The sequence below is a fragment of the Phacochoerus africanus genome, chromosome 1, assembly GCF_016906955.1.
Source record: "Phacochoerus africanus isolate WHEZ1 chromosome 1, ROS_Pafr_v1, whole genome shotgun sequence".
Lineage (NCBI taxonomy): Eukaryota > Metazoa > Chordata > Mammalia > Artiodactyla > Suidae > Phacochoerus > Phacochoerus africanus.
The window spans coordinates 283,076,773-283,099,265 of record NC_062544.1 but is presented as its reverse complement, the minus strand read 5'-3'; the positions used below and the strand labels follow the sequence as shown (position 1 = coordinate 283,099,265).

At 45.5% G+C, this 22,493-nt stretch overlaps 1 protein-coding gene and 1 pseudogene across 4 annotated transcripts in view; one reads left to right on the top strand and one right to left on the bottom strand.

Moving 5' to 3' along the window:
• Positions 1–4,457: 4,457 nt before the first annotated feature.
• SH3BGR (SH3 domain binding glutamate rich protein) overlaps positions 4,458–22,493 on the bottom strand; it is a 66,251-nt gene continuing 48,215 nt past the window's right edge. For 3 of the 4 annotated variants that reach the window (XM_047796767.1, XM_047796759.1, XM_047796751.1), the window contains exons 6-8: positions 13,448–13,477; positions 8,610–8,777; positions 4,458–4,887 (exon numbers count right to left, since the gene is read on the bottom strand). In XM_047796767.1, coding sequence (XP_047652723.1) covers positions 8,643–8,777; positions 13,448–13,477 — 165 coding nt within the window. In that variant the 3' untranslated portion in view covers positions 4,458–4,887; positions 8,610–8,642. The remainder of the gene's footprint in view (positions 4,888–8,609; positions 8,778–13,447; positions 13,478–22,493) is intronic. The other variant, XM_047796740.1, reaches the window with a different exon arrangement.
• Positions 18,062–18,499, top strand: LOC125136126 (60S ribosomal protein L26-like; annotated as a pseudogene).

Sequence of the window (22,493 nt, the reverse complement as noted above, 5' to 3'; positions counted from 1 at the left end):
AGGATGCAGGTTCGATCCCTGGCCCCACTCAGTGGGTTAAGGATCCCATGTTGCCGTGAGCTGCAGTGTGGGTTGCAGATGTGGCTCGGATCCGGCGTTGCTGGGGCTGGGGTGTAGACCAGCAGCTACAGTTCCAATTAGATCCCTAGCCTGGGAACCTCCATGTGCTGCGGTGCAGCCCTAAAAAAGACAGACAAACAAAAATCCTCTTTAACTGGGGCCAGCTTTGGTGAGCAGCCCAAGACCTTGAGAATGATAGGGATGGAACTGCCCTCGGATGGTTTAACTCCGAAACCAGCACACAGCGGGCCAGCACGTCTTGACCGTGGCATCGAGTCGAAAGGCAGAATATGTGGACCCGAGGAGGCCAGAGAAGGAGGCCCTCTGAGCACAGGTCCACACTGCCCACTACCTGGCCTGGTAGTCTCCCCAGGGCTGTGACTGCGGTCAAGGGCAGAGAGGCAAGGCTTTGTTGAGGCGGCTGGTCCTGGCCTTGGAGCGGGACCCACATAGATCTCCGTCCCAGCCTGGCCCTTTCCAGGCGATGTGACTCACACAAGTACTGCACATCCCCTCACCTCAGTTTCCCCATCCGCGAAATGGGCGTGGTGGTGTCCCCCTCAGGCGTGGTGGTGTCCCCCTCACCAGGTGACTGTAGGGATTACGTGGGGTCCTTAACATAGAGCCTGACTCTCAGCGGGCACCCCAAAAATGCCAGCCGGTAAAATACTTTGAAACACAATAACCAGCAGCTTGATTTTAATCCTAGAGTGAGTTTGCTCCCTGTGGGTCAGTGAGAAAAGGCATCACATTCCTGAGCTGAGATGCATCTGCTGGCCTTTGGCCGAGTCCCCCCCACGTTCCTCCTTGACCCCCACGCCCCCTGCATGCTACTCACACACCCGGGCAGATCCTCTGTCAATCTGCATCTTCCACCCTGAGAGCATGGCTTCGTCTTTAAACCATCTCCAGAGCTCTAATTCTAGAAGACCTACCCCACCCACTGATACGTTTTAAAGGGTTCACACCTCGGGAGTTCCCACTGTGGTGCAGTGGGCTAAGGACCCAACTGCAGCGGCTCAGGTCGCTGTGGAAGCATGGGTTCAATCCCTGGCCCTGGAACTTCCGTCAACTGTGGACGCAGCCAAAAAAAAAAAAAAAAAAAGGGTTTCACAACTCAATTCTTCTACCTACAAGGAAATCCTTCCACAGAGTCAAAGGTCTCAACCACCCATGAAAGGTTCACGAGTCTGTTTCTGAACCTTCGGAACAATGTTGTGTTGGGACTAAAAGGCTTGACACGGGGAAGGACGACCAGGAGGAAGATTCCGTGTCTTCCCCAAAACTGTCGATCAGCTGTTGACTGAGTTTAGACCCCGGCGTAATGCAAGGGTGTGAAATTTAATCAATGACTGGCTAAAAGCTTTAAGAGCGCCCCTCATTTTGCCCAAGATTAATTATAAATGACACACTAATTAACTGGCCAATTGGTGTGGAAGGTCTTTGTTTTTCCTCTGTCTGGGGGACAAATACCTATGCCCACCTTCTGGTCTCCCTAACCCAGAGCTTAGGCAGAGGGGCTCCGGGACAGCAAGGCTGTATCCAGAAGCTTATCTTTTGTCACCACCTAGTGGTCATTCTCTATTATTACAACTCGCTAGGGTCACCTTAACTCTCACCACTGCTGCACAGGCTTGACACTTGCACTGCTTTTCAAAGAAAACATTTTTAAATATTCCTCAAGGAGCTTGGGAGGCCATACATTCCATTCCCTTTCTATGCCTCTCACATTTAGAAAACTCGACGACAATCACAAGCCCCCCTCATGGGACAAAGATTTCAACCCAAAGAAACGCAAGAAAACCCCAGAAAAGTGGGAAAGGAGGCATTTACCATTCAGTGGTTAGACAAATGTCCTTAAATTTGTGTGTGCTTGCTTTTCAAATTAAAAAAGAAAAGAGGAACAGTTGCTCTGAATGTTCAGGCCCGCTGTAGACTCATCAATCAAACTCTGCATTTCATTCCCTTCGGAACATCATATAATTTACTCCATGACTCGTCTTTTTCTTTTTCTTTCTTTTTTTTTTTTTGCAGGATTTTGCTTAGCCACTTGGGCTTTTCTTTTGAGTTATTCTTTCTCACATATTTATAATGCTGTTTAGCTTCTAGAAACTTCCTATGTTGAAAAAGCCTGCGGATTCTTTTAACTATATTTTGAAATCACACGGTCCACACCTGTCACTGTGCCACTGGGCCCACCAGCCACTGGAGGTGAGAGTGATGGCTGAAACCAAGTCCGGAAGAGAACTGATTCTAGTTACGGGTGTTATTGAGCTAAGGGGGTTTTGCATCTGGATAGTACTTTCTAGAAAACAAAATGTGAGTAAAGCTACTCTCCTAGAATGTTAATTTTCTGACTACAGAGAGACAATGTAAGAAAAAAAAATCAGTCCAATTTAAATAGGTGGTCTACTCTGCTTATTATCAACACATTTATCTTCATTTTAAAATGTGGGAGGAGTTCCCGTCGTGGCTCAGCGGTAACAAACCCGACTAGTATCCATAAGGATGCAAGTTCGATCCCCTGCCTTGCTCATTGGGTTAAGGATCTGGCGTTGCCGTGAACTGTGGGGTAGGTCAGACTTGGCTCGGATCCCGCTTTGTTGTGGCTGTGGCGTCGACCGGCAGCTTGCAGCTCCCATTCGACTCCTAACCTGGGAACCTCCATGTGCTGCAGGTACAGCCCTAGAAAAGCCAAAAAAAAAAAAAAAACCCATAAAATATGAGAAATAGGGGGAAAAGTGGCACCTAGCTAAATAAATCTATCCCCATCCTAGTCTACTATGAAAGAGCTAAAAGTCAGCCCAAGTAACACAAAAACAAAGCCTATTTGCATATGGAGTTGCGATAAAATTGTGCATGCATTTTGGACAGGACGAAATTTAATGCCATGAAATACAAAAGAGAAACTATTTACTTCTTTTTTTTTTCTTTTTCTTTTCTTTCTTTTTTTTTTTTTTTGTCTTTTCTAGGGCTGCACCCACGGCATAGGGAGGCTCCCAGGCTAGGGGTTGAATCGGAGCTGTGGCTGCCAGTCTACACCACAGCCACAGCAACACAGGATCCGAACTGTGTCTGCAACCTACACCACAGCTCACGGCAATGCCGGATCCTTAACCCACTGAGTGAGGCCAGGGATCAAACCCGCAACCTCATGGTTCCTAGTCAGATTCGTTAACCACTGAGCCACGACGGGAACTCCTAGAAACTAATTTTTAATTGTATGAATTTCCATCTCACTGTAGCCTCTCGCCTTATTTTTCCCAAAGAGAGAAATGTCTACTTCAACAATTTGGGACAAAATAATCTTAATTCTCTCTAAAATGCCTTTTTGTTACTAAGGTAACAAGAAAAGAGCTGTCTGCCAGAGTTCCCATGAGCCACACGACTCCCGCCACTACATGCCCCAGTGACCCAAACAGACTTAGCTGCAAAATCAACAGAAAGACCCAAGTGGAAGAAGCCTTCCTGGCTCCTCCAAGCTGATGACCACTGTTGTCCTTACACAGGAAAACAGCACAGACAAAGACCCTTCTGACAGCTCAGAAGCAACGTCAGCAGCAAGAGGCAGACACGGAGCAGCCCGCAGAGGGGAGAGATGCCAGCAAAATCCTACAGGAAAGAAAATGTATCTATCATGCTGGGGCGGGAGGGGAAGAGGCAGGTGAACAGAGAAACGCTTCAATCCTACCTGGTGACCAAGTCATGGGGCTGGACCAGCTCTCAGTGAACAGACACCAACATTAGGAGGCAAAATTACAATAACAGGCTTGGCACGGAGCAGCCACAGCTGCAGATCCATCAACAGGCCCGAGACGCCGCAGAAGCAACCACTCCCCTCAGTGCAGAAGCATGCAGAGGGCGCCGGGTAGCAAACGAATTTATTGGCATCCTTATCCCTGCACAGGTGAATGGCAGTGGCATTTAAAAAGGCTTTGGGGAGCTCCCGTTGTGCCTAGCGGGTTAAGAACCTGACTGGTGTCCATAAGGATGTGGGTTCAGTCCCTGGCCTTGCTCACCGGGTTAAAGGATCCGATGTGGCCATGAGTTGCGGTGTAGGTCAGATGTGGCTCAGATCCTGCGTTACTGTGGCTGTGGTATAGGCTGGCAGCAGCAGCTCCCATTTGACCCCTAGCCCAGGAACTTCTGCATGCCACGGGTATGGCCCTAAAAACACGTAAAAATAAAAAAATAAAATAAAAAGGCTTCTGAGATCATGCACCCGGCAGTAGGAATAGCACAAAATATGACATAATGAGACAAATCGCTGTCATTTGAAAACATGCACCAAATACGCACCAAACATTCAAGCATCCGTCTCAACAGAGAGAGAAAAGTTCTGCCCAGAATCCGGAGTCGGCAACAGAGAGATGGAGACGAGAAAGGAACAAGAAAGATATTTGCTAATCACCTTTATTGGTAAGACTGGTATCTGCAAAGCTCTTCGTTTTCAAAGCTAATTCTGAGACATGTAGCCTAAGGCACCTACAAAGAAAGACTCATATCACAAAGAGAAGTTCTATATTTTGAAAGCATTTTTTTTTTCAGGGTATTAGTGAGAAGGTCTGTCTATTCATGCAGAGAAAAAAAAAATTAAGCCAAGGCCACAAATGTCAGGCTCATGAAGGTAGGCGTGGGACTTCACATCTGACTTCGCGTTGACATGATTAAGCAGATATTCGCAAGGACACCTCGTCACATCAGATACCGATGCCGCAGTGAAGCCCGGATGAACTGACGGGTGTGCCAGCTTCCGGCCAAAGCATTCTTGTTGAGTGGGGTTTTGGGGGGGGGAACGTTGAAATGCTGCTTCGTGACTTGAGTGTCCTAAAAGAAAGGGGAAATATCAGGGGAAAGACTGTTCCACAGAGACAGGGAATGCTTCCCACACACTTAAATTATTTCACAGGCCATCGCAAGGGGAACGTGGGTTTTTATTCTAGAAACTACTACTCAAGGGCAAAGAAAGGAAACTGAACTTTTCTCTTGGAAAACCAGACCACCTCCTTCCTCTGCACTCACCTATCAAACTGCATAAGGAAGCGACAGCTCCGATTACACTTTCTCCACTGGATTTTCATGGGAAATGGAAAGGGCTGGATTTGCAGCGTGGTCCTGGCGGAGGGAAGGGAATGGACCGCGGCTAGACTAGAGGCCAGGGGGCTTTTAGGAGGCAGAACTCCCTCGGTCTCCTACAATATACTATTTCTCCTGGGGCGTCCGTTCAGCATCCATTTCAAACACAGAAAAGGAGAATTCAGAGCTCTCATGGCTTGCCACGTTCCCCCCAAAGCCACCCTTTCAAAGAAAATGCCTGGCACACCATGAGCGAGGAGATGAGTTTGTCTTTAGACACTGAATGGCTTGTCCCGTCAAACGCATGAGTGCCCTGCCATGCTGCATTTGTTTTTTGTTTTTTTTCCTTTTTTGGCCACATCCAGGGCATATGGAAGTTCCTGGGTCAGGGCCAGCTGCGCCACAGCTGTGACCTACGCCACAGCTGCAGCAACACCAATTCCTTAACTCACTGCACCACAACGGGAACTCCGAAAGTTGCCCTGAAAGGACACTGGACCTCTCTGGGAGCTGTCAGATTCACTCCTTCACTGGCAACCACATTGACCTCCCAAAACGGTGATGGACTAAATTCCAAACTCGAAGCCATCAGAGAACTGGCAAAATGGGCTGGCCACAGCTGGAGTTGCTTTTAAAAAAAAAAAAAAAAAAATCAGCCTATAAAGCCGTCTGGCTCCAGGAAGGATTCCCTTTCAGCTGTGTCCCTTCACATTCAGTAGTTTTTTATAATTACCATATTAAAGTTGCCTAATTTTAAAAGAACTTTACATGCAGAGTGAATAGAAATAAACAGTATTTAGGAGTGTTTACTGCCAGGGGCGGCGACTTTGGGGGAGAATAATAATAAATATGTCAATATCCGCATACCTTTCTTCCTCATCATCCCTAGGAAAAATTTTTAAAAGTAAACTTGCCAGTTTTCTTTTTTTCAAAACTAGGTCCTGATCCATCCCTTGGCAATGGGGTTAGGGACATTAGTAAAACTGACAACAGGTTTCTCAATAGTAGCAACAGAAGAAAATCAAAAAATTAAAAAAAGAAATGGGATTGCTTCCCAAATGACAATCATTTGGCCCTAAAGTAGAGGTCTGTGTGTCCACAACACGAAAGAACCCACCTAGGAGGAGTTCCTGTTGGGGCTCAGTGGACCTGACACAGTGACCGTAAGACACAGGTTCGATTCCCGGCCTTGCTCAGTGGGTTAAGGATGCAGAGGCAGCTTGGATCCCACGTTGCTGTGGCTGTGGCATAGGCCTGCAGCTACAGCTCCGATTCAACCCCTAGCTCAGGAACCTCCTCATGCCACAGGGGCAGCCGTAAAAAGAAAAAAAAAAAAAAGAAGAAAAGAAAAAAAAAAAAGGACATGGGAAAACATCAGACGATGGGCTAGATTTGCTTCATAAATCGAGTGAGCGAGTAAGGAAATGCCCATGACCCAAGAGTAAAATATGATGGCTGCTCCCACCAGATCCACGACTCCCTAAAAATACATTCATCTTTTTCACTTTTAGCATTTTATGGATCAGTGTAAGCATGTTAAGAGGGGAGCTTCATACTGTCCAAACTGGTCTCGGGCACACAGACCAGTACTGTTTGCCAGCTGAGATTTACAAGCACCAGGGGTTTCTTCTTCCTTCTCCAACTGAACCCTTTTGTCCGCGCATCACTAGACAGGCTCTGAGCTTGACTGCAGATTTTAACTCCAGACCTGCTGTCTGCCCAGGACTTTCTCCTTCTTCCCGCTCCGCTGATATCCACAGACCCGAAAATCTGTCTTAGGTTTTTCAGTGGAGGCACAACATGAGAGTAAGGAGACTAAAAAAAAATTTTTTTTAATTTAAACGTTAAAAAGAACTCCTATAGGGAGTGCCCTGATGGCCTAGCGATTAAGGACCCAGCGTTGTCCCTGCTGTGGCATGGGTTTGATTCCTGGACCAGGAAGATCCGCATGCTGTGGGTGTGACCAAAAAAAAAAAAAAAGAGCCCTTCCAATGCCAGAGCAAACTATAAGCCTCACCACCCTAGAGAATAAACAGCTCCCTCAAATCCAGTGGCAAGATCAAAGAATGTCCACAGTAACGTAACTTATGTGGGTATTTGCTAAATGTCTGCTAAAACCAGGTGTTTTTACAGCATTTAATGATCCTTAGGTGTCTTCAGGGAGTTTCTGTTGTGGCACATCAGAAACGAATCCGACAAGCATCCATAAGGATGTGGGTTCGATCCCTGGCCTTGCTTAGTGGGTGAAGGATCTGGCGTTGCCATGAGCTGTTGTGTAGGTCGCAGACACAGCTCAGATTTGGCATTGCTGTGGCTGTGGTGCAGGCCAGCAGCTGTAGTTCCAATTCAACCCCTAGCCTGGAAACTTCCATACGCCACGGCTGTGGCCTTAAAAAGCAAAAAAAATTTTTTAAAAATCCTTAGGTATTTTCATACTTACTGTCTAGTCTAATCTGTATGGCCCACGAGACTTAAGAATTTCCCCCATGTGTTCAATATCCACTATATCACTGTCATATTAATACATTCATATGACACCAACCTGGTAAGAATTTATGTAATTCTTGTTCACTGTCAATATAAGTTTAAAATTTAAAAAAAGAATCTGTATTATCTGTACGATATACTAAAAAAGAGATATTTCAAATGGTAAAAAAAAGTAAAAAGTAAAAATAAAATTACAAGGCTGGAGTTCCCATCATGGCTCAGCAGAAATAAATCTGACTAGCATCCACGAGGATGCAGGTTCGATCCCTGACCTCGCTCAATGGGTTAAGGATCTGGGGGTGCCGTGAGCGGTGGTGTAGGTCGCAGATGCAGCTCAGATCCTGTATGGCTGTGGCTGTGGTGTAGGCCGGCAGCTGCAGCTCCCATTTGACTCCTAGCCTGGGAACCTCCACATGCTGTGGGTGCAGTCCTAAGAAGACAAAAAAAAAAAAAAAAATTACAAGGCAACAGGCGTTCTTCACCCTATTCCAAAGTGTTTCTACAAGAGTGTTCAGCTAATAGTGGCTCATGAAAATGTTCTATCAAGCATTTATCACCCAGGCTCCAGCAGCGATATTTTTTTGCATGAGCAGCCAGCCTTGTGGGGTGTTCAGCTGTGTTTTATTTGCCATCACACGCACATGGGGACTGTCACTCCCTAGGGATATGCAGGATGTTCATCCGTAGTCTCCACGCCTGATAACCGAACACGTCCCGTGCTTTGACGGCTATGAGGAGGAAGAGGAAGGACCCCGTACAAAACACTCTTCCTCGCCTCAACCTTACCCCTTTTCCTAGAAACCATATCCACCGCTGCCTTCCTGAGAAATGGTGACAGAGATTTTGGTGGCTCCATGGCTCCCATGGGGAGCCTCTGGAAGAAAGACAAATGGATGGAAGTGGCACCCGCTTCAATCACCAGGGGAAACGCGGTCTCCACAGCAGATGGAAAGAAACAAGCCTTCGCCCCAGAACCATGTGGCTACCTGGACAGGTAGAAGAACAAGGCAGGCAAAGGCCTACGAATCTTCCTCGGCCTCTTCGTCGTCTCCTGGCTCCTCTTCTCCCCCTTCGGCTTCCTCGTCCTCTGCTTCCCCTTCTGCTCCCTCGTCCTCTGCTTCCCCTTCTGCTCCCTCCTCCGTTACGTCGCCCGCCTTATTTTAACAAAAATGACAGCATTCCTGAGCTAATTTCTTGAAGCCAAAATTATCAGCAACCTACATACATAATCTGAAACTATGTGCAAATTAATAATGTTTATTTTCATACATAAAAACGGGATTTTAAAAACATGGAAGCTTGTCTAGCAAAGAGAGACTATTAAAATTATTATTGGAAAGATACATCGATAATGAAAAATCACTGTATAGAATAGGCTAAGAATAACTTTTAGGTCTAAGAATAGGGATTAGTTTGATAAAACAACTAATAAATAACTAATAAAAATAATGAAGCAGATCTATATTTACCATCCTCCCTGAAATATATAGATTAATTACATGCATAAAAGTAGATCACAAAAGAATATTCATCAAGGTTTGATAAATATGTGTGTACGTGGGTGTGTGGCTAGCAGTTATCTCTGGATAATGGGGTGATAAGCTATCTTTATTTTTTGCTTTTATGTGTATTTTCTAAATTTCCTATAAAGATCACAAATTACTTGTAATTTCAAAAATCAACAAAAGTTGGGACGAGAGTTTCTTTTGACATTTGGGTGGTGACCCAGACAATACATGGGACGTCTCGTAATAGTCTCTCTAACTGAGAGCTCCCAATTTTAGTTTAGCTCTCTGATTAGCATTTTGAACTGGTTAATCCAAAAATGTTCCAAAACAATCTCGCTTGGTTAGAATTCAGGTAACTGAGATTGTGCCAACATGAGAGCTGGGAATGAAACGCAGGGAGACTCTAAGGACGTCCTTTTGGACCTGTCCTCAGGATTCAGAACATTCGCAGAAGAGCATCGTCTGCACGCTGACACGTGAGGGTGTAAAGTGGAAACTCCCCAACATCCAGCTGATAAAGCGCAGCAGGCTTAACAAGCACGCAGGTGGGTGAGCATCTCAATTCCGCTTCATTGCGACCCGCAGCACCCCTTCCCCCTTGGTCCGCAGCAGGAGAACAGCACCTGCCGACCTGGCCCTGCTCAATTACTGACAATCACCCTAAAGCTCCTGATTGTGAAGTCCTCCCCCAGTGCCTGCCAGGAAGCACAACCGAATTTCTCAAACCAAAAAAAAAGAGGCCCTTCTTTGAAGCTTTCAAAATAAAACTGGTGGAATCTGAATGTTTCAACAAGCAGGGAAAGAACGGGCGTGGAGAGGACTCATTGGTGGAAACTTAAATTGAGTTAAAGACCTTCGTTGGCCTTTGCCGTCTTCTGTTTCTCCTGATTCACTACCTATGACTCATTGCAGCCACCGAAGGAAAATTAGAGCGCTTTTTTTTTTTTCAACCAAACACAAGTTCATAGTAAAAAATAAATACAACCGTGTTGGAAATTAGACGGACTCTTTACCACGAGCATCAAAACAGTAGGAGTTCCTGTCCTTTACCTCCACGTGGCATGTGAGTCCCCTAGAACCCGGCTTCTAAGCCAGTGGTTCTCAGCCTTGAAGCAACTGCAGGGTTTCTTAAAACAGTTGGTGGGGCTCCGCCTTGGTTTTTGATCCAGGTCTGAAAGTGTGTACTTCTACGAGTTCCCAGGTGAGGCGACTGCTGCTGCTCTGAGAACCCCACTTCGAGAACCTCTACTGTGGTCTGTAGTCTCTCTCTCAAATCACACTGGTTGGTAACCAGGGCGTGGTGAGTCCTCGCAACTAGCGGGTTGGGCACTACTGCCCACCAAAGTCTTCCTTTACCTGGGTGGGTTATGCTTGCTCCATGCTTGTGTATGCACATTAGGGTTGTATGCTAATTACCCAATTTATTTTTTTAATGATTTTTATTTTTTCCATTAGAGTTGGTTGACAGTGTTCTGTCAATTTTCTACTGCGACCCAGTCACACACACATATATCCATTATTTTTCTCACATTATCCTCCATCATGCTCCATTACAAGTGACTAGATATAGTTCCTTGTGCTATACAGCAAGATCTCACTGCTTATCCACTCCAAATGCAAGAGTTTATGGCTATTAACCCCATACTCCCAGTCCATCCCACTCCCTCCTCCTTCCCCTCGGCAACCCCAAGTCTGTTCTCCAAGTCCATGAAAGGTTCATCTGTGCCATATATTAGATTCCAGATGTAAGTGATATCATACGGTATTTGTCTTTCTCTTTCTGACTTACCTCATAATTACCCAATTTAAATAAGCATCACAGAAATCAATGAAATATAAGCATGAAAAGAATTTTTGGTCCTATTAATGGAATACTTTGAAAAGACCAATGAATAGAAGTCACCTTAAAAATCTGTCATCAAGAGTTCCCATCATGGCTCAGTGGTTAACAAACCCAACTAGCATCCATGAGGACGCAGGTTCAATCCCTGGCCTCTCTCAGTGGGTTAAGGATCCGGCATTGCTGTGAGCTGTGGTGTAGGCCAGTGCTCCAATTGGACCCCTTGCCTGGGAACCTCCATATGCCACAGGTGCAGCCTTAAAAAGATTAAAAAAAAAATCTGTCATCAAATAAAATGTCAAAGGGTTTGGGTGGCAGGGAAGACTCACGAAATCCAAAGAGATTTATGGTCCTGGAGTGCTTTGCAAGTGGCCTTCCATTTCAGCTCTAGTTTAAAGAAACCAAAAATGAAATTTCTAGATGGGCAAATAAGTATGTTTATGTCAGAAAGACAACAGCTGGCTCTAATCATTGGACTATTAATTAAAGAAAAGGTCTTTGTCCTGAAATAAATAGACACAAATATTTCAAGTTAAAATATATGTTTAAGGCCTCTACGCTTGTATGATTCACCACTTCAATTGAATTCTTCAACTGGTCAAATAACCTCCAGCTCCAAGCATGGGATATGAGGTCTTCCTGGGAATGGGGGTTATTATTTACACATAGACCCTAGAAACAAACCTGTCAGCCAGCCTCCTGAGAGTTTACCTTATATTAGAGGATACGTTCTGTTCCTTCACATTTTATCCTTACTAGCAGTAACAGCGTTTCCTAACTTTTCTTTTAACGCTCTTATATCCGCAGTACTCCGTGGGCTGATGCTTCCTATTTTGTGCGATTCTTCCTCTCTTGTCTTTGTGAACTTGACTTCCTTACACTTTAGTTCCGCTCATCCACCTTGATTCATTTAGACGTTGCCTTCTTGAATTCTTTCTCTTCTTAGCTGTATGTGTTTCCTTTACATCCTTAACTTTAATTCTTGCTATAATCCTTCTCTTTCCTGTTGTTGGCGTTGTCTCTTCTGGGCACAGGAGGGACAGCAGAGGAAGGCTCTGCCCCAAACAGGGAAGTGGAGACGCTTATCATCACTGCGTGCATTTCTCTAGGATCTCAGCCCCTGCCATCCTCGCTCCCCAAAATGGAGACACCACCTCAGCTCTATCAGACAACCTGAAGGCACGTGAAGCCCTGGGGAGGCTACGGGAGACGGGCTTCGGAAGGTTCAAAACAACACGAGTGATTCTAATGCACACCAGTGGGTGAGAACCACTGCTCTACTAGAACCTCAAGCTGGGGAGGCAGGTTCAAACTTCTTCTGAAATCAATAACGCTCCCCCTGGGGGGGAGGGATACACTAGGAGCTTGGGGTTAACAGATACACACGACTCTATAGGAAGTAGATAACCCAACTAGGACCTAACGTATAGCACAGGGAACGCTACTCAGTGTTTCGTAATAACCTCTAAGAGAAGAGAATCTGCAAAAGATTATATATGTGTACGTATATATGTACAACTGAGTCACTCTGATGTACACGTGAAACGAACACAGCATTGTTAAACCAACTCCACTTCAATAACCACACACACAAAAAAGGCTCGCCCTGCGCAGGTCCCCACTGGAAATCCTGGACCCAAGTGGCCACCTAATGTTACATATTTAAACTTCATGTTTAAGGTAGACGTATTGGTGCTAAACCTAAAATGAAGACTCGCTATTATCTGCTACCTGGACATCTGACAAAATTAGGGAGATTTAAGATGGCCTGACCACTGGTTGCCCTCCCACTCTGCTCCCACCGATTAGGTCTCCCGCCCAAGCAGCCCTCCTTATCAGGGGGACCAGACGCAGGGCTTGCTTATCCCTTAGAATTATTCAAACAAGTCGATCACATCCTCTGTGTCAACCAGGGGACACCCCACCCTCTTGATACTACAAAGCCTGCGTCCCACAGCCCCTGTTGCTCACACTGGCCCCACCTGAACCCTCGCACGGCCCTTCATCCCTTGGGCTTTGAGAACATGTGATCAATGGGCTTCTGTCCATCTCACCTGTCCTGTGGCAGGTGTGGTGTGTCACTTACGCCCCTAACCAGAGAGAGGGGCTCAAACGACACTGCTAAGCACCATGCGAGCTGCACACACTGTGCTGTTCAGGGCAGTGGGAAGGAAGAAGGGAGAAGAAACCCCCACTGAAGGACCTGCCCCTGCCTGGCCTGTGTCTCAGCTGACCCTTCACCCCAGGAGCCTCAGAAAGGGATCCAGAGTCACACCCTTCTTCTCCATCCACCTCCCTTTGATAAATGCATCTTCAACTTATTTCTCCTCTCAGCAGCCAAAGGAGGACTTCTTGGGAGCTTGGGGTGCATTCGCTTCCCTAAATCTTGACGGACAAGGAGAAGGCGGCTAAAGCTGCAATTCACCTAAAAGATGCTTTTGTTAAGCACAAGACAACTGCGTAATAGCTCCTGTACCTCTTCTGGGGCTGTCTCTCCCTCTTCTTCCTTAGGTCCATAAAAAAAAGAAAGGAAAGGAAAAATATAAATTCACATAAGTTTTAAGCTGAGTCTAAAAATTAAGCAAACTCTATAGCCAATACTTTGTAAGAACTGTGGATGGAAAGTGACCTTTAAAATGGCACAAAAATTTTAAATTTTTAAATAAAAAATTTCAATGTAAAAAAAACCACAAATTCACTTAACTATAATAAAATGTATGTTTATCAAAGTGAAAGACATCAATTTATTGAAAAAATATTTAGATATCAAAAATATAACTGAGCAATGCCTGCTTATTTCATGCATTACATTTCAAGGCCTGGAATATTATGAAATTAAAAACGTATTTTCATTATTCTTATTTTTGAGAAAATATAATTAGTAATGTTGCTTAGTTATATGTCTAATTCTGCCTCTATATCCAAAGCATATTTTATTTATTTATTTATTTATTTATTTTTGTCTTTTTGCTATTTCTTGGGCTGCTCCCGTGGCATATGGAGGTTCCCAGGCTAGGGGTCAAATCGGAGCTGTAGCCACTGGCCTACACCAGAGCCACAGCGACGAGGGATCCGAGCCGCGTCTGCAACCTACGCCACAGCTCACGGAAACGCCGGATCCTTAATCCACTGAGCAAGGGCAGGGACCGAACCCGCAACCTCATGGTTCCTAGTCGGATTCGTTAACCACTGCGCCACGACGGGAACTCCCAAAGCATATTTTAAACCTATAGAGCTTTCAGGGAAAACTCAGACCATAGATGTAAGCAATTAGAAAATTTGGACAAGGAATTTCCACTGTGGCTCAGTGGGTTAAGAACCTGACTAGTATCCATGAGGATGTGGGTTTGATCCCTGGCCCTGCACAGTGGGTTAAGGATCCGGCATGGCTGCAAGCTGTGGTGTAGGCTGCAGACATGGCTCAGATCGAGAGTTACTGTGGCTGTGGTGTAGGCCCACAGCTGTAGCTCTGATTCAAGCCCTAGGCTGGGAACTTCACATGCCGCAACTGCAGCCCTAAAAAAAAAAGAACCAAATGATAACATTTCTGAACCATGCAGTATTTTTTTTTTTTGTCTTTTTAGGGCCACACCTGTGGCATATGGAGGTTCCCAGGCTAGGGGATGAATCAGAGCTACAGCTGCCAGCCTGCACCACAACCATAGCAACACCAGAGCTGAGCCATGTCTGTGACCTACACCACAGTTCACGGCAACACTGAATCCTTAAACCACCAAGTGAGGCCAGGGATTGAACCTGCATCCTCTTGGATACTAGTCAGATTCGTTTCCACCGAGCCATAACGGGAACTCCCATGTAGTGATTTCCCGTTGATTTCTGGTTGAAGAAACTTTAAGGTAAGAAAGGTTATCCCAGGCTCAAACAGGTCCCCACTCTGCCAACCCACTGGAATTCCTATTTCCTCTGATCAAAGGAGTGGAATCAGGCGGCATCTCCTAAAATTGCAAAGAAATAAGAACCTTCCCACCTCTTCCCCAAATGGCCCTGATAAGCCTTCTTGAGATCAAAATATTACAAATGCTTTAATTCAGTGGAAAGATGCAGTTCTCAAGAATGGTTTCCCTCATGTACTGTTGGTGGGAATGTAAGCTGGTACAACCACTATGGAGAACAGTATGGAGGTACCTTAGAAATCTATACATAGAACTTCCATATGACCCAACAATCCCACTCTTGGGCATATATCCAGACAAAACTCTACTTTAAAAAGACACATGCACCCACATGTTCATTGCAGCACTATTTACAACAGCCAAGACATGGAAACAACCCAAATGTCCATCGACAGACGATTGGATTAGGAAGATGTGGTATATATACACAATGGAATACCACTCAGCCATAAAAAAGAATGACATAATGCCATTTGCAGCAACATGGATGGAACTAGAGACTCTCATACTGAGTGAAGTCAGAAAGAGAAAGACAAATACCATATGCTATCACTTATAACTGGAATCTAATAAACAGCACAAATGAGCCTTTCCACAGAAAAGAAAATCATGGACTTGGAGACCAGACTTGTGGCTGCCCGTGGCGAGAGGGAGGGAGTAGGAGGGATTGGGAGCTTGGGGTTAACGGATGCAAACTATTGCTCTTGGAATGGATTTACAATGAGATCCCGCTGTGTGGCATTGAGAACTATGTCTAGATACTTACATCGCAACACGACAATGGGAGGAAAAAGTATGTATACATGTATGTGTAACTTGATCCCCATGCTGTATGGTGGAAATAAATAAATAAATAAAATTTTTAAAAAAAAGAATGGTTCCTAAAAATTCCTAATGGTTTACAAGGCAGGCAGCGAGCTCATGAAATTTTGGACTGGGGAGTTGGAAGCAGTCTTGCATTTGCTTATTCGCTCTTGCCCAGACCCTTTTTTGGACAGAGGAGAACACAGAGTTAAGTCATGTGCCAAAAATCCGAGGACAAGTAAGGAACACAACTGGCACGCTCTTGGAGATTCCGGGTTCCTAATTCAATGTCCTAATTCCTACCCCAGCAGGTTGCTTCTCAAGATCGCCAGGGAAGGCAAGTGTGGAGGACCCGCCATGCTGCCGCCTTCCCTGGCTCAGCTTCGTGTTCTTGACCAGCTCAGAACAATACTCTCAGATTTCCGAGAGGGGCAAAGAAAATACAAAATGTGAAAACCTGATCCAGCGGCCCAGGCTGAGTAGCCCAAGAGGGTTCCCTGCGCTGGGCATCTCCAGACTAATTCGGGCAACACACCACGTTTTAATGCTAAAATAAGGTCCAGAAAAAGAGAGTCCTGCCTTGTTGCAAAACTCATGTGTTGGTTTCTTAGCAATGTGTTGATGCACCTCTTTAATGCTGCCTAAATCTGCCCACGCCCTGTCCCTCCACGGCCATGTCCATTTTTCATGAAAAAATATGCGCAATGTGAGAGTTGTGTTACATTTTATTTGGGACAACATGAGGACTATAGCCCAGGAGGCAGCATTTCAGAGAGCTCTGAAAAACTGCTCCAAAGAGGTGAGGGGGGGGGGTCTGTTTATATGCAGTTTGGGTGAAGGGGGAGGTCCATGCAGACATGTACCCATTTTTACACACTTTTGGTTTGCTGCTAGTCTCATGAAGGTCACTGCTGGTCACGAGGAGCAGATGTCACCATGAAGGATTTTACAGCTTTTCTAGATACGAGGAGATGCAAGAATTTGCATCTCACAAAATCTTCTCCTGAAAACACCTACCTATCTGAAGACCTGTTCTGCCAGTTTTCCCAGAGCACAGGGGGCCTCACTCCTGGGCTCCACCCCGAGCTCTTGCAGGTAGTGTTGAGGGTCTGCAGGTCATGATTCAATCCCTGTGGAGGCAGACGGCAGGTGCCCGGCTCCAGTTGGCAGCCATGGGTGCCATCCTCTCTGACAAGGGTTATGTCACCTCTAGTCTTCCTTATCCCAACCTGCTCTCCACACTGTAGCCAGAGATCATTCTGAAAGACGACCCACCTTACCACCCTGCCCTCATGTTTAAAACTTTTCGCCTTTTCAAGATGAATCCATAATCCTTAGAATGGCCAAAAGGCTGTCATGATCTGGCCCCTCTCACCTCTCTAGCCTCACCTTCTGTATTTCAGCCAACGGTCACGGGCAACTTTCTTACATTCCCGTCGTGGCTCAGCAGAAACACATCTGACTAGTATGCAGGAGGACACAGGTTCAATCCCTGGTCTCACTCAGTGAGTTAAGGATCTGTTATTGCTGTGGCTGTGGTATAGGCTGGCAGGTGCAGCCCCATTGGAAAAAAAAAAAAAAAAGGTATTTTCAAGACAGACTTTCCTGACCCCTAAGGCTGAGTTAGGGAACCCCTTATTTGCTCCCATAATCATCACTTATTTATCTGTCTCCCTGACTAGCTCATGTACTCCTTGGAGCACAACCTGTGTCTTCATTCATTTTCGGACTTCCAGGACCCAGCCACTGTCTGCAACCAAAGTATAAGCTCAATACATGTGTTACGTGATTGGCTAAATAGACCAATAAAGATTTTCATTAACTCTTTGGATCGCAAAGAACATTAATTTTTTTCTTAGCCACATGAGATCAAAGAAGAATTCATAATATGCAACACAGAATTATCAACTATAAAGGGTTTTACATTTTCCTAAGTCCAATTATTTTTATTAATTATACTCAGCTGAAACAAGTGAATTAATAAGAAACGCACTACCACCTCACACTGGTCAGAATGCCCATCACTAAAAAGCTGCAAATAGCAAATGCTAGCGAAGGTGTGGAGAAAGGGAAACCCTCCTACACTGTTGGTGGGAATGTGAATCGGTGCAGCCACTACGGTAGACATACGGAGGTTCCTTAAAAAACTAAATATAGAACTACCATATCATCCAGCAATCCCACACCTGGGCACCTACCCAGAGAAAACCATAACTCGACAAGATACATACACACATGTGTTCATAGCAGCACTATTCGCCACAGCCAAGACATGGACACCAAGCAAATGTCCATCCACAGAGGAGTGGCTAGAGAAGATGTGGTACAGGCTCTTCCCTTCTGCAGCCAGCGCTGAAGCCCCAGCAGCCAAAATGAAGTTTAATCCCTTTGTGACTTCAGACCGAAGCATGAACAGCAAAAGGCATTTCAATGCACTTTCCCACATTCACAGGAAGATTATGTCTTCCCCTCTTTCCAAAGAGCTGAGACAGACGTGCAGTGTTTGATCCAGGTCCGTCTGAAAGGGTGATGGAGTTGAGGCTGTATGAGGCAACCTCAAAAGGCAGCAGATTGGCAAAGGAGTCCAGGTTTACAGGAAGAAATATGTCATCTACACTGAACGAGTGCAGTGGGATGAGGCTAATGGCATGACGACCCAGGTGGGCATTCACCCCAGCGAGGTGGTTATCATGACACTAAAACCAGACAGAGACCACAAGAAGATCCTCAAACGTAAAGCCAAATCTCGCCAAGCAGGAAAGGAAAAGGGCGATGATAAGGAAGAAACGATTGAGAAGATGCAGGAATAAAACAATCTCATACGAAACGTTCATTAAAAACTTAAAATGAAAAAAAAAAAGATGTGGTACATATATACAATGGAATACTACTCGGCCATAAAAAAGCATGAAAGAATGCCATTTGCAGCAACATGGATGGACCTAGAGATGCTCCTACTAAGTGAAGTCAGTGAAACAGAGAAAAACAAATACCATATGGTATCACTTATATGTGGAATCTAAAATATGACACAAATGAGCTTCTCCAGGAATCAGAAACATATTCACAGACATAGAGAACAGACTTGTGTGGCTGCCAACAGGGAGGGGGTTGGGGAAGGGATGGACTGGGGAGTTGGGCTTAGCAGATAGAGAATGGATAAACAACAAGGTCCTATTGTATAGCACAGGGAACTAGACTCAACATCCTGTAATAAACCATCCTGGAAAAGAAAAAGAAATATATATATATATATATATATATGAATCACTTTGCTGTATAGCAGAAATTAACACATAAATCAGTGATACTTCAATCAAATAAATTTTCAAAAAAAAATTTTAAAGAAACTCACTATTAAAAATGGGGTTATCCTCGGAACTAGGGTGGAGGGCTGAGGGTCTCAGAGGAACAAGGGCTAGTCTCAACTTTTACAGGTTAGCGAGCAGCAATTACCGAGGAACCTAGGACTTTTATCAATATCTGAATTGGTCTTAATTTCTTGAAAGAGACAGTAAATAGAGAAAGCAATTGCTCAGAGAATTTCTAGAAATATTTAGCCTCAAAAGGTCAAGTGAGCTTTGGAGAACCTTGGCCCTGACTATCACTGGCTCTACCAGAATGGAAGCTCCTTGGGAGCCGGACGTTGTCATTTTCATCACCCCATCCCCAGTCCCTGGACTGCCCAGCACGGGGCAGCCCTCAGTCTGTCACTAAAATGCTGAATGAAGGCATTTCTGTATGTTACTCCTGCCTCAAATCTTTCTTAGGAGGAGTGGGGATATATGGATTAAATAAAAATGTAAACATCCACCCTTAGCTCACAGAATTAATTATAAGCATCAGAATTAGGCAGATCCTTAAAAGTCATCTAGACACAATGCTTGGATTGATTTTTAAGGTTGGCAAATAATTACATTTGGCAAAAGGCTATTTTTAAGACAATTATCATCCCATGGTCAACTAAGCCAAGCTTTGGTACAATTTCAGGACAGGACGTGAACCATTCACGAATGAAAGAACTACAACTTAAAATCATTTTATCTTGTTCTAAAAAAAGCCAGGCAGAGGGAGCCTCCAGAGTGGAAAGTCTTAGAACCTCACCAGCAGCTATTTCTGTGGAGAACTTGGCCAGGGAGGCAGGCGGCTGAGGTGGCACATGGCCAGGACTAAGGACAGGTGTCGGCCGTGGTGAGTGTCAGGCAGTGGCTGGTGTGGAGGGAAGCAGGGGCCAGCCCAGAGGGATCTCAGGAGAACAGCTGGCCTCGGCAGGGCTGGAGATCGGGGGCAAGGGCTGGGTTCTCATGTCCGCGGCAGTACCGGGAGGCAGCTTTAGACTCACGGGCTTGTCAAGGACCTAAACCAACGTTGGTCTCTTGATTGAGCAGCTACCCTCCCAATTTTGGAGGAAGCAGAGTGGGGCGATTTATACACCATCATCACGCAGTCAGACCATCCAGGATCTCGTGGGGAGGACCACCGAGCTGGCAAAGAAACTTACAATACTTTGACCTGGATGAAAACCCAACACCAAGATGAACCATCTGCATCTTTTATGTCTCCAGGTTTCATGAAGTTGTTTTGTTTTGCTTTAGGGCTCCACTTGCAGCACATGGAAGTTCCCAGACTAGGGGTTGAATCAGAGCTGCAGCTGCCAGCCTACACCACAGCTCCCATCAACACCAGATCCTTAATCCACCGAGCAAGGCCACGAATGGAACCCGCATCCTCATGGATGCTAGTCGGGCTCTTAACCTGCTGAGCCACAGCGGGAACTCCCGTTTCATGAAGCTCTCATGCTGCCCCCAGTCTGCAGTCCCTTTCTCAGAGGGTGCCTAGAAGCTGACGTGACCTTCTGCCTTCCTGTTTTACACCTCTGGTACCATTTACAAGCTCCCCTCACTACCACCCCCTCCCCGGGGGGGACATAAGAGAAGGGGACATGAAGTCCCCTCTCTAGGGGGGGTCTGAAGCTACAGGTACGATCTTCTTAGGCAGGAATGAACGGACTTTTCAGTGTTCACCATCTTGCCTCCCAAATGCTGCCCCAACCTGTCAACAGGTAGGTAACTGACATCTCAGTGCCTTGTGCTGAAGACCCCGAGGTTTGGCTTGGTGGTCACGGGGGGTCCACATCATTAGTGGGCATGATGGTTTCTGTCCTCACTTCTGAGTTTTTTAAAGCAACATGATATTCTTGAATATTTGCCCCATTGAAATGGCATCCTCTGAGAATCTACAAGTGTTTACTGAGAGACCGTGTGCAATAGCTGAGATCAGATGAACATGACTCAGACACACTTAGTGGGTCTATCGCTCGGTTTAATACCACTACCACTGGAGGGAGCCGTTCCCACTGCACACTTGAAAATGGTTCTCAACACAGCAAAGAATGGTTTTTAACACACAAAAGGCTTGAAAAAAATATAACCACTAGAAAAAACAGTATGGCAGTTCCTCAAAAAACAAAAAATAGAACTACCGTACGAGTGAGGAATCCCACTCTTGGGCATATATCCAGAGAAAAACATAATTCGAAAAGATACATGCACCCCTATGTTCACTGCAGCACTATTTACAATAGCCAAGACATGGAAGCAACCTAAATGTCCATCAACTGAGGAATGGTTAGAGAAGATTTGGTATGTATATACAAGGGAATATTACTCAGCCATAAAAAAGAACGAAATAATGCCATTTGCGGCAACATGGATGGACCTAGAAATCATCATGCTGAATGAAGTTAGACAGTAAAGACAAACATCATATAATATCACTCATATGTGGAGTCTAAGGAAAGGATACAAATGAACTTATCTGCAGAACAGAAACAGGAGTTCCCGTCGTGGCGGAGTGGTTAACGAATCCGACTAGGAACCATGGGGTTGCAGGTTCGATCCCTGCCCTTGCTCAGTGGGTTGATGATCCGGCGTTGCCGTGAGCTGTGGTGTAGGTTGCAGACGCGGCTCGGATCCTGCGTTGCTGTGGCTCTGGCGTAGGCTGGCAGCTACAGCTCTGATTAGACCCCTAGCCTGGGAACCTCCATATGCCGCGAGAGCGGCCTAAGAAATGGCAAAAAGACAAAAATAAATAAATAAATAAATAACAACAGAATAGAAACAGAGTCACAGATGTTGGGAACAAACTTGTGGTTATCAAAGGGGACAGGTTTGGGGGAGGGACGGACTGGGGGTTTAGGACTGGCATATGCACACTATTGTATGCTGAGTGGACAGTCCACGGGGACTGGCTGTACAGCACAGGGAACTCCACCCAATATTCTGTGATCATCTATATGGGGAAAGAATCTGAGAAGGAAGGGGTGTATATACATGTATAACTGAATCACTTTGTTGTACAGCAGAAATTATCACAGCCTCACAAATCAACTCGTCTTCAATAAGATTTTTCTTTAAAAATGGCCAACCCTGAATAAGGTCTGTAAGTCTACTTAACAGAGATGCCCCAATGGCATGTTCCTGATTCCCATCTCCTACTATAACCATCTGGGATGTCACCACTGGAGGAAGCCAGGGGGAGGGGCCACAGGACTCGTACTATGTCCTGGTAGGTCTGCAATTATTTCAGAAGGAAAGGTTACAACACATTTGCAGCCCTGGGCATGGCTAGCGTGGCTGTACACGTGGACAGAACTCTCGTTTTCTTACCCCGCTTCCCAAGTCAGAGGGAGAGAACAGGCTGGCTGATCCTCCAACACTTCAAGGAGAGAGCCACATACTTGTCCTGGTTCCCTGCCCCTAGGGAAGAAGTTACAGGCCTTGCTTTTCAAAACCCTGGGCTGGG